The sequence below is a fragment of the Watersipora subatra genome, chromosome 1, assembly GCF_963576615.1.
Source record: "Watersipora subatra chromosome 1, tzWatSuba1.1, whole genome shotgun sequence".
Taxonomy (NCBI): Eukaryota; Metazoa; Bryozoa; class Gymnolaemata; order Cheilostomatida; family Watersiporidae; genus Watersipora; species Watersipora subatra.
Window position 1 is genome coordinate 30,512,426 of NC_088708.1, and position 12,210 is coordinate 30,524,635.

General features: G+C 34.3%; 1 protein-coding gene across 1 annotated transcript in view; it reads left to right on the plus strand.

Moving 5' to 3' along the window:
* Nucleotides 1-1,022: 1,022 nt before the first annotated feature.
* LOC137386283 (serine/threonine-protein phosphatase 6 regulatory ankyrin repeat subunit B-like) overlaps nt 1,023-12,210 on the plus strand; it is a 41,869-nt gene continuing 30,681 nt past the window's right edge. Inside the window, exons 1-9 of the mRNA XM_068072828.1 lie at nt 1,023-1,175; nt 2,118-2,219; nt 4,238-4,336; nt 8,134-8,247; nt 8,889-8,993; nt 9,598-9,696; nt 11,000-11,104; nt 11,378-11,516; nt 11,943-12,103. Of these exons, the coding sequence (XP_067928929.1) occupies nt 1,023-1,175; nt 2,118-2,219; nt 4,238-4,336; nt 8,134-8,247; nt 8,889-8,993; nt 9,598-9,696; nt 11,000-11,104; nt 11,378-11,516; nt 11,943-12,103 (1,077 nt within the window). The remainder of the gene's footprint in view (nt 1,176-2,117; nt 2,220-4,237; nt 4,337-8,133; nt 8,248-8,888; nt 8,994-9,597; nt 9,697-10,999; nt 11,105-11,377; nt 11,517-11,942; nt 12,104-12,210) is intronic.

A 12,210-nucleotide genomic window follows, 5' to 3' on the forward strand; every position in this document is an offset into this window, starting at 1 on the left:
CATGATAGTTAATGCTCATCTGAGATAATAAATTTAAAGTCTAGCAAACACACTATTTCACCTTTTATAAAATCTCAGCTACAATTTATGATAAAACAAACAAATAGTTTTCTTTTAATTGGTTTTTTTTAAGTTTTGCGTAATTAATTAGAAATCTTTAAAGACTCTAAGTGCAATTGAAACGGATGACTAAAGTTTAAATCTTACAAGCGTAATTACCATTATTATATGTGTGACAATTTCACCACCATATAAATGAGTCATAGTATCATGATAGAACCTTGCATTTCATAATTCAGCAATTGCTCCAAGAACAACCAAACTTTGACAAAATATAACGAAGTTTATGGCATCATTCAATTCCAACTCCTTATTGTTGATGACTTTTCGTGGCTCATTTAGGATCTATGAACCACACTTGCCCATCCTGTCAATTGTTAGGCGACAATTAACGCTAACAATGTTACTCAATGAGCTGCCGCTGGTAGGTCATTGAGTAACAAGTTTTCAACGCTAATGGTTTCATTTTACCACTATTACACTACAAGCTTTAGACAGAGATCATATCAAAGTTTTGCATGCTGTTAGCAAACATGAAAATCTTGACCTTCCAATGAACTCACATTTCTACTCAGTGCTTCACGTCTTTCTATTAATAAACACATCATGAACAGCCATAAACATAATTGCTGCCTTCGCGTATCTGGGAGTTCTAATTCCTTTAAAATATTTCTGTCTTTGTTATAATTCATTGTTTTTTGACTCTTGGCCTGTCTCAGCGGGCCTGAAATGTTATGAACTAGTGACAGGCATATTAGAGTTATGCATGATGTGTCACTTAATCCCACCTTTGAAAGGCACTAAAACATTGCGTGTAGATGGTTGGTGATCAATACTATCTGACTAGAGCAAGTACAATAGTTTAATATCGCTACTGCCTCTGCTCTATTGTACTAGCACCATAGATAAATTATACCATTTTCATTAAATATTTTGCATTTGCTCGAGGCAGCTCAGCCAAAATGGCAGCACCGAAAGGATCATCAGAATCTGTGGAGTTTGGTGATGTACCTGCTGCCACTATCTTGAGACTGTGTATGAAGAGCGAATGGGGTCAGACAGACAGCATTTTGCGTACACTTGAGAAAGGCTGCTCTGAGGTCAATTATTCTCTGGTAGGTGATAGTCTCTTCATTTTGTTTCTGTGTCAGAATTACAAGATTGACACCTGCTCAAAGTGTCAAACTTTACATGTGAGTCATACGGTGTTTGATACCTAGTCAAGGTGCCAAACAAGTTGTCAAACTATTGGTTGTTTTTGTTGCAGTCTAAATATTTGTACCTCAATATTTGCAGACTAAGTATACTTGAGTTTTTAGCAACTCTGTAAGTTTAGACACAATTTTAAATAATTTCTACATTGATATCCAGCTAACCTGATTAAGTTTATAACCTGGTTGATGGTGATTTCAAACTATTCTCATGTTGATACTGTATTTATTTTAATGTGTTTGCCACTAGCTAGTTGAAATTATAGTACAAAAGCAAGAGATATTTAGTAAAAAACAACCCAAGTATCGCTCTTTGTAAGCATAATGTTTTCTACAACTGATGGTCATCTCGTCAAGTTTTTAGAAGCTGGTGAGATAGTAATGCATAATTTATTACTTTTATTATAAACATACTGTTTTCGTAAAGGTTTTATGATTCTAGCTACCCACTTTTTGTTAACAGATGCTTTGTCCTTAATAATTCATAATTTCACATCTTTTTACTCACAACTACACAGGCAGAATGCATTTGTTCTATAATGCCCAGTCTGATAGACTCCTACGCAAACTCTAGCAAAGCCCTGGTGGAAATGGACAACCTCCCATGTGGGAGGTAGCTGTAGTACATAATTGGATGTAATAACAGCTCTGCCAATCTGATTTCTGGCAGTTTTATACTGCCACGATAACCAAGTAGTTATAATTTAGATATATGTATCATTTTAAAGGAACATTTCAAACAGTTTTTGGTTGTTTTTAAACAAATTAACGCATTCATGTATTTTGCTTTTTACCAATGGTTAAATTTGACAGCACAATATTTCAATATTCTTTTTGTCATCACAGGTAGATGGAGTTACTCCACTTATGCTCTCTTGTAAAGAAAACAAAATCGTCATCGCAGAACGACTTTTGGAGCTAGGAGCTTCTCCTACCTCAGCCGATAGGGTGAGTAGAGAGTTTTCCTCTCATAGTAAATTGTTACATTTGATGCTTTATGGCTCACATTCATGAATTTGTATAAAGACTGAACGAAAGACGCTTATGTTTGTATGTTTGTGAAAACAATCACCTAGCAACAAACCACTTAACAGGAAATAGGAGACGCTAAATCTTAACAAAGACCAAGTTGTATGGGTGACACGATGATCATGTGGCCATAGAAAATTAATAGAATGCTGTCACATGGAACTTTCTGTTGTAAGTGGTTCCCTTGCATAAGATCAATTTCTAATCAATCTCTTCATTTCCATGAGCTAGTGTTATACGGATATGAAATATCTGTTTCCTCTTCTAATAACACACATGAAAGGGCAGCTTCCATTGAAATAAAAACTAAACCCAAAAAAAAAGTTTTTTACCATTTCATCATGATCGAGTTGGTATGGAAACAGCAAAATCCATACAGCTTGTTAAAAAAAAGTCGATTGTAATAATGAAACTATTTAGTACAGTCACAAATAAACACTTGAATACATAAAATGTATCCTTGAACTACCAAAGAATCTTATTCTTTGGTAGTTTAAGGATACTAAGGACAGCAATCACAGTTACTTGCATATTCTATAGTCATCAGCCAATATCCAGTACATTCAATTCTGATCAGGTATCAAAATCAGAATATGTGGAGTTGTTATTTACTCATATTATTTGACCTTTTTGATTTCATTCAAGGACACATAGTCATCAGCATTCGTTCTCTCGCGTTAGAATTCTAGCCATGTATTGTTCATTGTTGTTGTGAATTTTTTAGCAGTAAAACTGCTCAGTGTCAGAGGGAGTGTTCAGTTCTTTTGACATGATCGAAGCACAATTCATAGCATTCATTTCAAAATTTACATACAGGCTGAATGAAAACATTTGGAAACTCAAGCTAAAAAGCTACTATGCACATGTCTAACAAGAGTGTTGACAATTTAGAGAAAAACCAAAAAGCAGTAATTAAAATTTGCCTATACTGGCTGTGAAGTTGCTCAACAAAGATTTACATTTAAAAAAGGTTTCAGACTCATCATCTCTGTATTTACAGTACATCAGACTTATAAATGTCTTTTAGCCAATTATATAACTTTCGGTCATAGCATATAGGAATTACACGTGTAACGTCATATTGCGTGCTTCTGAGCTTCAAGCTGAGGGCTGAGGGCTGAGGGCTGCGGGCTGCGGGCTGCGAGCTGCGGGCTGCGGGCTGCGGGCTGCGGGCTGCGGGCTGCGGGCTGCGGGCTGCGGGCTGCGGGCTGCGGGCTGCGGGCTACAAGCTTTTGAGTATGCATATGGTGTACGTGTATTGGGAATGCACAGGGTGTATGTATAAGAGGTACGTGTATTGGGAATGCACAGGGTGTATGTATAAGAGGTACCTGTAAAAAAAAACAATGGAAAGTTTTGCCATACTTCCTGTAAGTAATGATAAAGAAGCATCAAGTTGTAGAGACATAGTCAACAACCGGTATGGTTATTTCTGTACGCGGCATCCTCAAAAAATTTAATTAGAAAATGTTTCTAGTATCTGATACCTTAGGCTGTGATAATATCTGATACCTTAGGCTCTGATAATATCTGGGACCTTAGGCTATGATAATATCTGATATCTTAAGCTATGACAATATCTGATACCTAAGGCTATGATAATATCTGATATCTTAGGCTATGACAATATCTGATACATTAGGCTATGATAATATCTGATACCTCGGGCTATGATAATCCAATAATAGAAGCCTTCAGTGGATGCTAAAATACTGTCAAGAGGATTACAAGCTTTGGAGTAGTTGCCATGCCAATAGCTTATCGCTAAAAGTGACATATAGAAGATAACTCCTAGTTTATGGGCTGGTCGATCATGACTAACCTCAGTTGACAACTGTTCATGTTCCACAGGCACCTCAGCAGGTTAGTAACAGAGAATTCTAAAATATTTTTATCATTTTCGTTATTTTATTCAATTAGTTTTTTCTCACATTTAGGATGGCAAGACAGTTATGCATTATGCCGCTCAGTATGCCAAAGATGATATTGTCAGAAGTCTCATCAGTAAAAAGACAGACGTGAATGTGATCGGAGGGGTAAGTCAGAGGCAGCACCATCTGTATCAGATGATTTTTTTGAAGAAGACAGTTTAAAGTTAGATACAACCTGTTTGTATCACTTAACGTACAATACCGGTTTGCTTTTGTGTAGCTTATGTGTATAATTTAGAACACAAGCTTAGAGATGTTACTATTGCACATCGTCAATAGTTCATCTGTATCTATTTGAAAAATGCTGTGCATCTTGAAAGATAGGGCAATGCGGTTAAAAATAGCTAAATATCTTTGTCCTGAGTTTTAAAGCAAATTACGCTTTATGCAACACAGTTGTAAGCTCTGGGTAGATACTGTTGCCATAGAAACATATACACAACCTTCAACTTTGAGTCAACATATAAGACACTGTTTCATAGGATATGCTATTTAAAATAAACCGCTGGTATAAAACTGTCATTGTACGCAAGGCAAGCCTAGCTTGTCTACGTATTTTTATAAAACAACAAAACGTAAGTCTAAAAATCAGTTAAGTGCACTTAGCTTGGTGTGATTTATGCATCTCTTTTGCCAATATAATGTATTATTGTAAAATGCAGGATGTAACAGCCAAGTGCTCCGGGATTTATGCTAATTTATAGAAGCGAGTCACGTCTGCTTGTTTACTTTAGCGCTGTTACCTGGCAACTGCGCATCTACGGCTGTAATGTCTTCAGTTAGCCTGGCATCCTGCTTCATTGTTTTATGGTCAGGTACACTATGAGGCTGCCTCCCTATCGAACAGTTTGTCTGAATTACAGAAATGCATTTTGATGCCTTAATTAGAATATAGAAACCGTGCATACAGTGCTGTGTGAAATCAACTAGACTCCTTTGTTAGAAAACCAAAATCTTCATTTACAACATTGTTACTCCTTGTAGATTTAGCCAATAGCCATAAACTATATAGTAAATTAATTCTCATTTTGTCCTGATTTCAAATATGCAAACCAAACATCTGTGAAATTATTTTTGAATGAATATGTAGTCTATATTCTGAACATTTCATTTTTACTGGCTAAAGATAACGATCTGTAAAGATATGATCAAACTATATACTTTTTATTTGTTTATTTCAAGTCATATATGAAAAGCACCATCAAGATAATATAATAAGTTAGGTTTATGTTGTGGATGGAATGCTCAACAAATTAAATAGTAACGTATAAATTAAAAAATATATATATAAAAACGTCATTTTCAAGTATTGGACTCTGTCGTAATTTAACAAAAGATAATGTATTATAGATAAGATAGATATAAACGAATAAACATCTCTTTCATTTATTTGAATTGTAGTATGTGTTTGCTATGAATACTTTTTATAATGCTTTATAATGCTTTTATAATGCTTTTATAATGCTTTATAATGCTTTTATAATGCTTTATAATGCTTTTATAATGCTTTTATAATGCTTTATAATGCTTTTATAATGCTTTTATAATGCTTTATAATGCTTTATAATGCTTTTATAATGCTTTTATAATGCTTTATAATGCTTTTATAATGCTTTATAATGCTTTTATAATGCTTTTATAATGCTTTATAATGCTTTTATAATGCTTTTATAATGCTTTATAATGCTTTTATAATGCTTTTATAATGCTTTTATAATGCTTTTATAATGCTTTATAATGCTTTTATAATGCTTTTATAATGCTTTATAATGCTTTTATAATGCTTTTATAATGCTTTATAATGCTTTTATAATGCTTTATAATGCTTTTATAATGCTTTTATAATGCTTTATAATGCTTTTATAATGCTTTTATAATGCTTTAGAAGCAGCTATAGTAAAGCATCAAAGCTATTTGTTCCGCGCGTCTTTTTATCCAACAGCAACATAAGCATTTTTATGTATTTTGAAGTCATCAGTAATGGCATGAGCTATTAAAGTAATAATAACAACAATAAGAAAAAGTAATTATGATAAACTTGATAAATAAGTAAAACAAAGCATTTTCTGAAGTACACATTAAACTAATAGACCTTCTTTACTTGCTATCATATCATAGGTCAGAGGTCATATCAAAGGTCAGAGCTTTCTTATAATTAAAGTACGTGTAAGTACATATCGTAGATGTTGACATAAATAAGTTTGCATGTTCTATGCCCTAGTTTTTTTTGGCACAAATGGTTTTTGTGCCAAAAATAGATCATAAATCTTTTTATATAAATGTCTATTTTCATTCCCAAGAAACATCATCTAGGAACTCTCTGTTATAGGTAATTTTCTCGAGTTTCAAAGTAATTGCATCTTTATCTATGGAGAGCTAGATTTATGCAGTCAGCTACTAGCGTCTTATTAAACAATTGGTCAGGTGGATTAGTGGTCTTGAACCGTGACCCACAAATGACAGTTCTGGATTCAATGCCCACCGAAAAACCTCTGGACATAACAGGAAAGACATCGAACCTTAAATTGCTCTCTGCAACTGGACATGTCTCCAGTCCTCGGGGTTCCCTTGCCACTGAAATCAGACACATTCAGCCAAGATTACAGAGCCATTGTTTGTGCAACGTTGCTCTTGATAAAACCATGCACTGCCTCTGCATGTAGTAAGCTGAGCAGACATCATACTTCGACAGATCGCTCACTCACATAAAGTATTCTAGACATATCTAAAGTTATCTCCCAACCGTTTATTTAATTAAGGCAGCTTCATTCTTTAAAATACTGTTGCCATCATATTTACATAATGCATCTAAATACAAACATTCAGAGATAGACAATGAGACTCAATATGTTTTACTACTGCTTAATATAGCCAGTCTTTTGAATAAGTGATGACTTTTCTGTTTGCATGCCCCTTGGGTCTTTTCTTAGTCAACTCAATAGGTTTATGAGAACAGCTAGATATGTCAGGTGCTATCTATCGGCTACAGTGCAAGTACTCTACTGTATTGATCTCTACAGAGTATTTCTATTGCTGACTGAAGTCCCATAAAGGCTATTTTATTAGCTAAGAATTTGGCATCAGCGAATTAAATTTAATTTTATCAATTGCTTTTTCAATCTTTTAGTTATCTTATGTATGACCTAGCTATGACAGCGCATCTCCACAGTACCATGATATAACCATTGACATTTTAATGAAATAATTACTTTTTACTTAATCATGTAGCCTAAAGACACAAGATCTATCACACTAATTTGCTGCAAAGAAATTGAACAAAGTATATCCTTTCTCTCTTTTTACTTCATTTTAGCACTTCATAAAAAATATTATTTTTACAATGATTACTGTTTGACAAAAAAGTTAGTATTTTTATAATTGTATTTGTGAGCCATATTTTATGTTTTTGGATTCTGATATGTGTTGAAAGCATTGGTCAATGATTAGAATTTTTTATTGTGCAAGATTAGGTCTCTGGCTAAACCTAAAACTGAAAAATACCTGATAAAAAACTGCTCAGTCAATAATAATGACAGCCAGAAAACAAAATGGATAAATAAAAAGACAGCGGGGAGACAAATAACAACTTCCATATAATTTCTGATTTAGAGTATATATTGGTGTAATTGTTATCAACTTCTAGATATTATGTTAAAATTTATTGTATTAAAATTAAATTATATTAAATGATATTTTACAATATTATATCTTATTAGATTATATTAGTTGTTCGCTAATAGCATTGCTGAAGAGCAGGAGCAACACAACACCAAATTTATCTGTTATCTTCTCTAGCACTGGATGCTCTTACCACCATCCAAGCCTTGTTTGTGTACATAAATTATAATTTTAGTAAGATTGAATTAAAAGTGTTCTATTTATTATTATCTTATTGTTGTTAGCTTAGAAAGCAACTGCCTCTTCATATAGCCTGCTCTAGAGGACTTGCTGCCCTCGGCATCGTCCAGCAGATCCTCAAGGGATCTCCAGTCGAGGCCCGCTACAAGTCCGACCAGGTGAGAGATTTAGGGCTAATTAATCATTAGCAAAGCTTAAAATCTTCACCTAACACATGCAGATAATCAATAAAAGAGAGAAACTCGTTATCTGGATATTAAAGATAAGTTTCTGGCACATGATTGTTCGAATAGCTGCTCTAGGCCAGATTTTCGATCTACAGTATTTACAAATACTAAATTGTGCGCGAGTAGCTCGAGTTACTGTATTTCTTGTTAGCCTTAGTATTCACACAAATTAGACTCTTTTCTTATTTGTATCTGCTTGTTAGCTTTTCAAACAGGTTTTAAAGCTATGTCAGTTTAAGGGATTAAAAGAAAGCTGAATTCTTATCTGGATATTAATGTTTTATCTGGATACTAAAATTTTTATCTGGTTATTAATGTTCGTATTTAAATATTAATGCTCAACTCGCTCATTGGATGACCGGCTGTTCTAGAAAAAACTTTCATTCATTGTTAAATTCAAATATTATTTGAGTATTCGACTCGAACAATCGTGTTTTGCGGTAGCACTTTCTTCTCAGTCATACCACACAAAATGGGTCAGCTTTTTTAAAATTTATATATTTCAAGTAAAGTTTGAAAAAATGTCGAGTTAAAATGTCATACCAAATTATTTTGTATGTCTTTTTTTCTAGGATGGAGTAATAGCGCTGTTTTACGCCGCTGAGGCAGGCAGCCTGGGCACGTGTAAAGAACTCTTACTAGAGGCTGCAGAAAATCAAGTCACGGCTAAACTGCCGGTAAGACAGCGAATACACATTTAGGTAGTTTTCTAGAACATAACCCGTGAATGTACTACTCTTTCTTTGTCATTAGCCACATCAGCTTGTTGAGTGTTTGTAAACTTTCACTGTTTCTGAGCCCTTTCACTATTGAAGAATGAGCTGTTCAAAGCTACTAGCGAAACCCACTGGCTTCAATAGCAATTCAGAAACTTAAACCACTGATTTAAGCTCTCTGTGTTTATTACAGCACATTCAAATGTTCATTTCCTTGTGTTAGAGTATTATTTGAATGCTTGTGGTTTTACCCACAATAAATGAGTAAATATATTCTTCACTATTTAATATAATCTATAATATAATATGGTTTCAATTTTTGTAGTCATTATATGTGCTGAAGATCAAGGCCTCAGAGTTTTCTGAGCTGTTTCTGGATCAGTGGTTATTTAGAATGTGTGTTGCTAAGCAACCAGTTAATCAGGAAGTAAACTTATATTCACTGCTCGATGTGAACTCATTAGTGGCAGGAAGTTTGTGCTGTTTGCTTCTTCTGATTACAAGGTTCACTTCCTTTTCATTAAGCATGAGACTTACTTGAAAGGTAAATTCTCATTTGTTACAGACTACAGGTGACACCATTCTTCATTTAGCCGCTCAAAAGAAAGACTCAGAGCTAGCCAAGCTAGCATGTGAGCGGGGAGCCTCTGTCAATGCCCAGAATGTATGTTATAACTGCCATTTAGCTGGTCGGTGTGTCTTTCTTTAGAGCAATTTATTCTGTCAAAACCCTAAATATTACGTGTATAATGTATGAATGTATAATTTAATAGCTTGTGAGCAGAATTATATAGTTTATTTTACATTAGAAATACAACACAGAAAGTATTGACAGCAGAGAACATAAGGACCACAGTCTAATGTTTATAAATCGTAAACAATCCTTGAGTGACAATTTAAAAAGGTTTTTGTCAAAACTCAGAAGGCACAATATTTGTTGATGATGAATTCTGAAGCAGTTTAAAACCTTAAATAGTTTTAACTGTTTATTTAGAAAATGAATTCGCAACTCTCAAAATCTTTAGTCAATTTGTAAAATATTTAGCTGTTCGTGTCAGCAGTCAGCAGTAAGCTACTTTTTGCTTGCTTTTCATGAACCATTTTTATGCCATTTCCTGTGCATTTATCAAATAGGCTCTGGCATTGTCAACATAATAACATAATTATTGTTTACATCGGAAACACACTCTAATATGTATTATAAAAGCTTCTTTCCAATGAATGGAATAAGTAAATAGATTTTGATGTCACGCCTTAGCATAAAAACATCTATTTTAAATAAGCAAACAAACGGCCACAAGATTATGCTACAGATAATACGTGACTATCGACGTTTGACCATATGAAATCATGAACTGCTATTGGTCAATTTTATTATAGACATTATCATATGTGGTCGTGAGCTTCTGTTAGAAAGTTTACTACAATAAGTGTTCTAGCTAAGCGCAGAAGGCTTGTGACAAAATATTGCAAATAATTTTAGCTCACGTCAAGATTTATGCAGTAAAACATTTTCTGTGGTTTAAAACTGAATACAAGTTATTAAGAGTTCACAAACTATATTGATACTCGGACAAATTTGGAAAAAAAGTCAAAAAGCCTCAGTAACTCCTCACGGGTAAATTATAGTACAGACTTTAGCATAAAGTGTAGAACTTGGGTATTTAATTGTTATAAAAGCCTTGAGTATTGCAGTCAGTCTAGCAATATGTTCAGGTGTATTTGAACTGCTGAATAAGGAAACAACAAGTAGGGCATAAAGTTGATAGGAAAATCTATCACAAAACTAAAGCATAGTGCTTGGTTAAACCAAGTGTCAATATAAAGGACAGTTATCCCAAGGTCATAGGACATCACCTAATTATAACCAGTACATACATGTATTTGAACATAAAGAACCCTCGACCATGTGTCTCTTGTATTTCCTAGTCTACATAAAGTATATTGATGCTGTTTGTCTTTGGCAGCACAAAGGCTTCACACCACTACACATCAGCGCTGAAGAAGGAGATGAGAATATGATTAGGTACCTGTACTTCAGTGTCAAGGCCGACCCCAACATATGTGACAAGGTACATGGGTGCTTTACAGAAAATGCAATCACCTGTAGCAAAAAGCCTTTTTGTGTATTGATAAACGAAGTTTTGTCTAAAGGAAACTAGCTATGCCTTGCGATTGGCTGCTTGCTTTAAGAGATATCTTTTAATTTCCAATTAGAAATTTGTTTAAGATTTTTTTACATCATTTAAAAGACTTGTCACGCGCCATATTAATGTAATCAATAGTCAATAAGCGCAGACTATCAACCCTCTTTCTCAAAATGATTTGTTGTTTTGTTTTTTTAGCAACAGCGAAGTGTCCTACATGCGGCAGCAGAAAGAGGTCATACAACAATTGTTGACCTGCTTGTTGACAAAATCAAAGCTGACCCGCTAACTCGGTCTAAAGATGGCAGCACTCTTATACACGCTGCCTCTAGTTCAGGTCTGTCAGCAAACACTAGAGTATTACAAATCAACTCTTTGTATGATTTTTGTCAAACTTTTTACGTATTTTGCTGCGACTACCATTTTATTATCTCTAAGGTTTTTTACTTCATCTTGGAGAATTTTAGCTAAGCATGTTTGTTTCATCCAAAAAATACTGATTCTCGCTTGCAATAAGAGTTTACTATTCAAAGCTTAGCATCTGGTGTCATAAGTTGTCATGCAGCATTTTATATCTTTACAAATGCTAAAGTCAGCATTAGTTTCAGTATTTGATTGGCTAAAGACTGTAAGAATCGGGTTGTTTACTATTTTAGCAGTGTAAGCATTTCCATAAACTGGGTATTGTGTCTGAGAAGTTGGTGGCATTCAATTTTGACATCATCATCGCCAAATATTAAATATCCTGCTGGTACTTTTGCAGGACACGCTGAGACAGCAATTGCTCTGTTGCGTAAAGGTGTGCCGTTGATGATGCCAAACAAGAATGGAGCGATATGCTTGCACATGGCAGCGCAGCACGGGCATGTATCAGTTGTCAAAAGCTTGCTAGCTAAAGGAGCCGCTGTCGACGCCAAAACAAAGGTGCCTAAACGCTCTATCACTGAAAAAATTACCTAATGAAATAGAGTAGCTTACCAGGAGAGCTAGATATTTACTATAACCTTTTCTAAATGAATACCCACATTTTG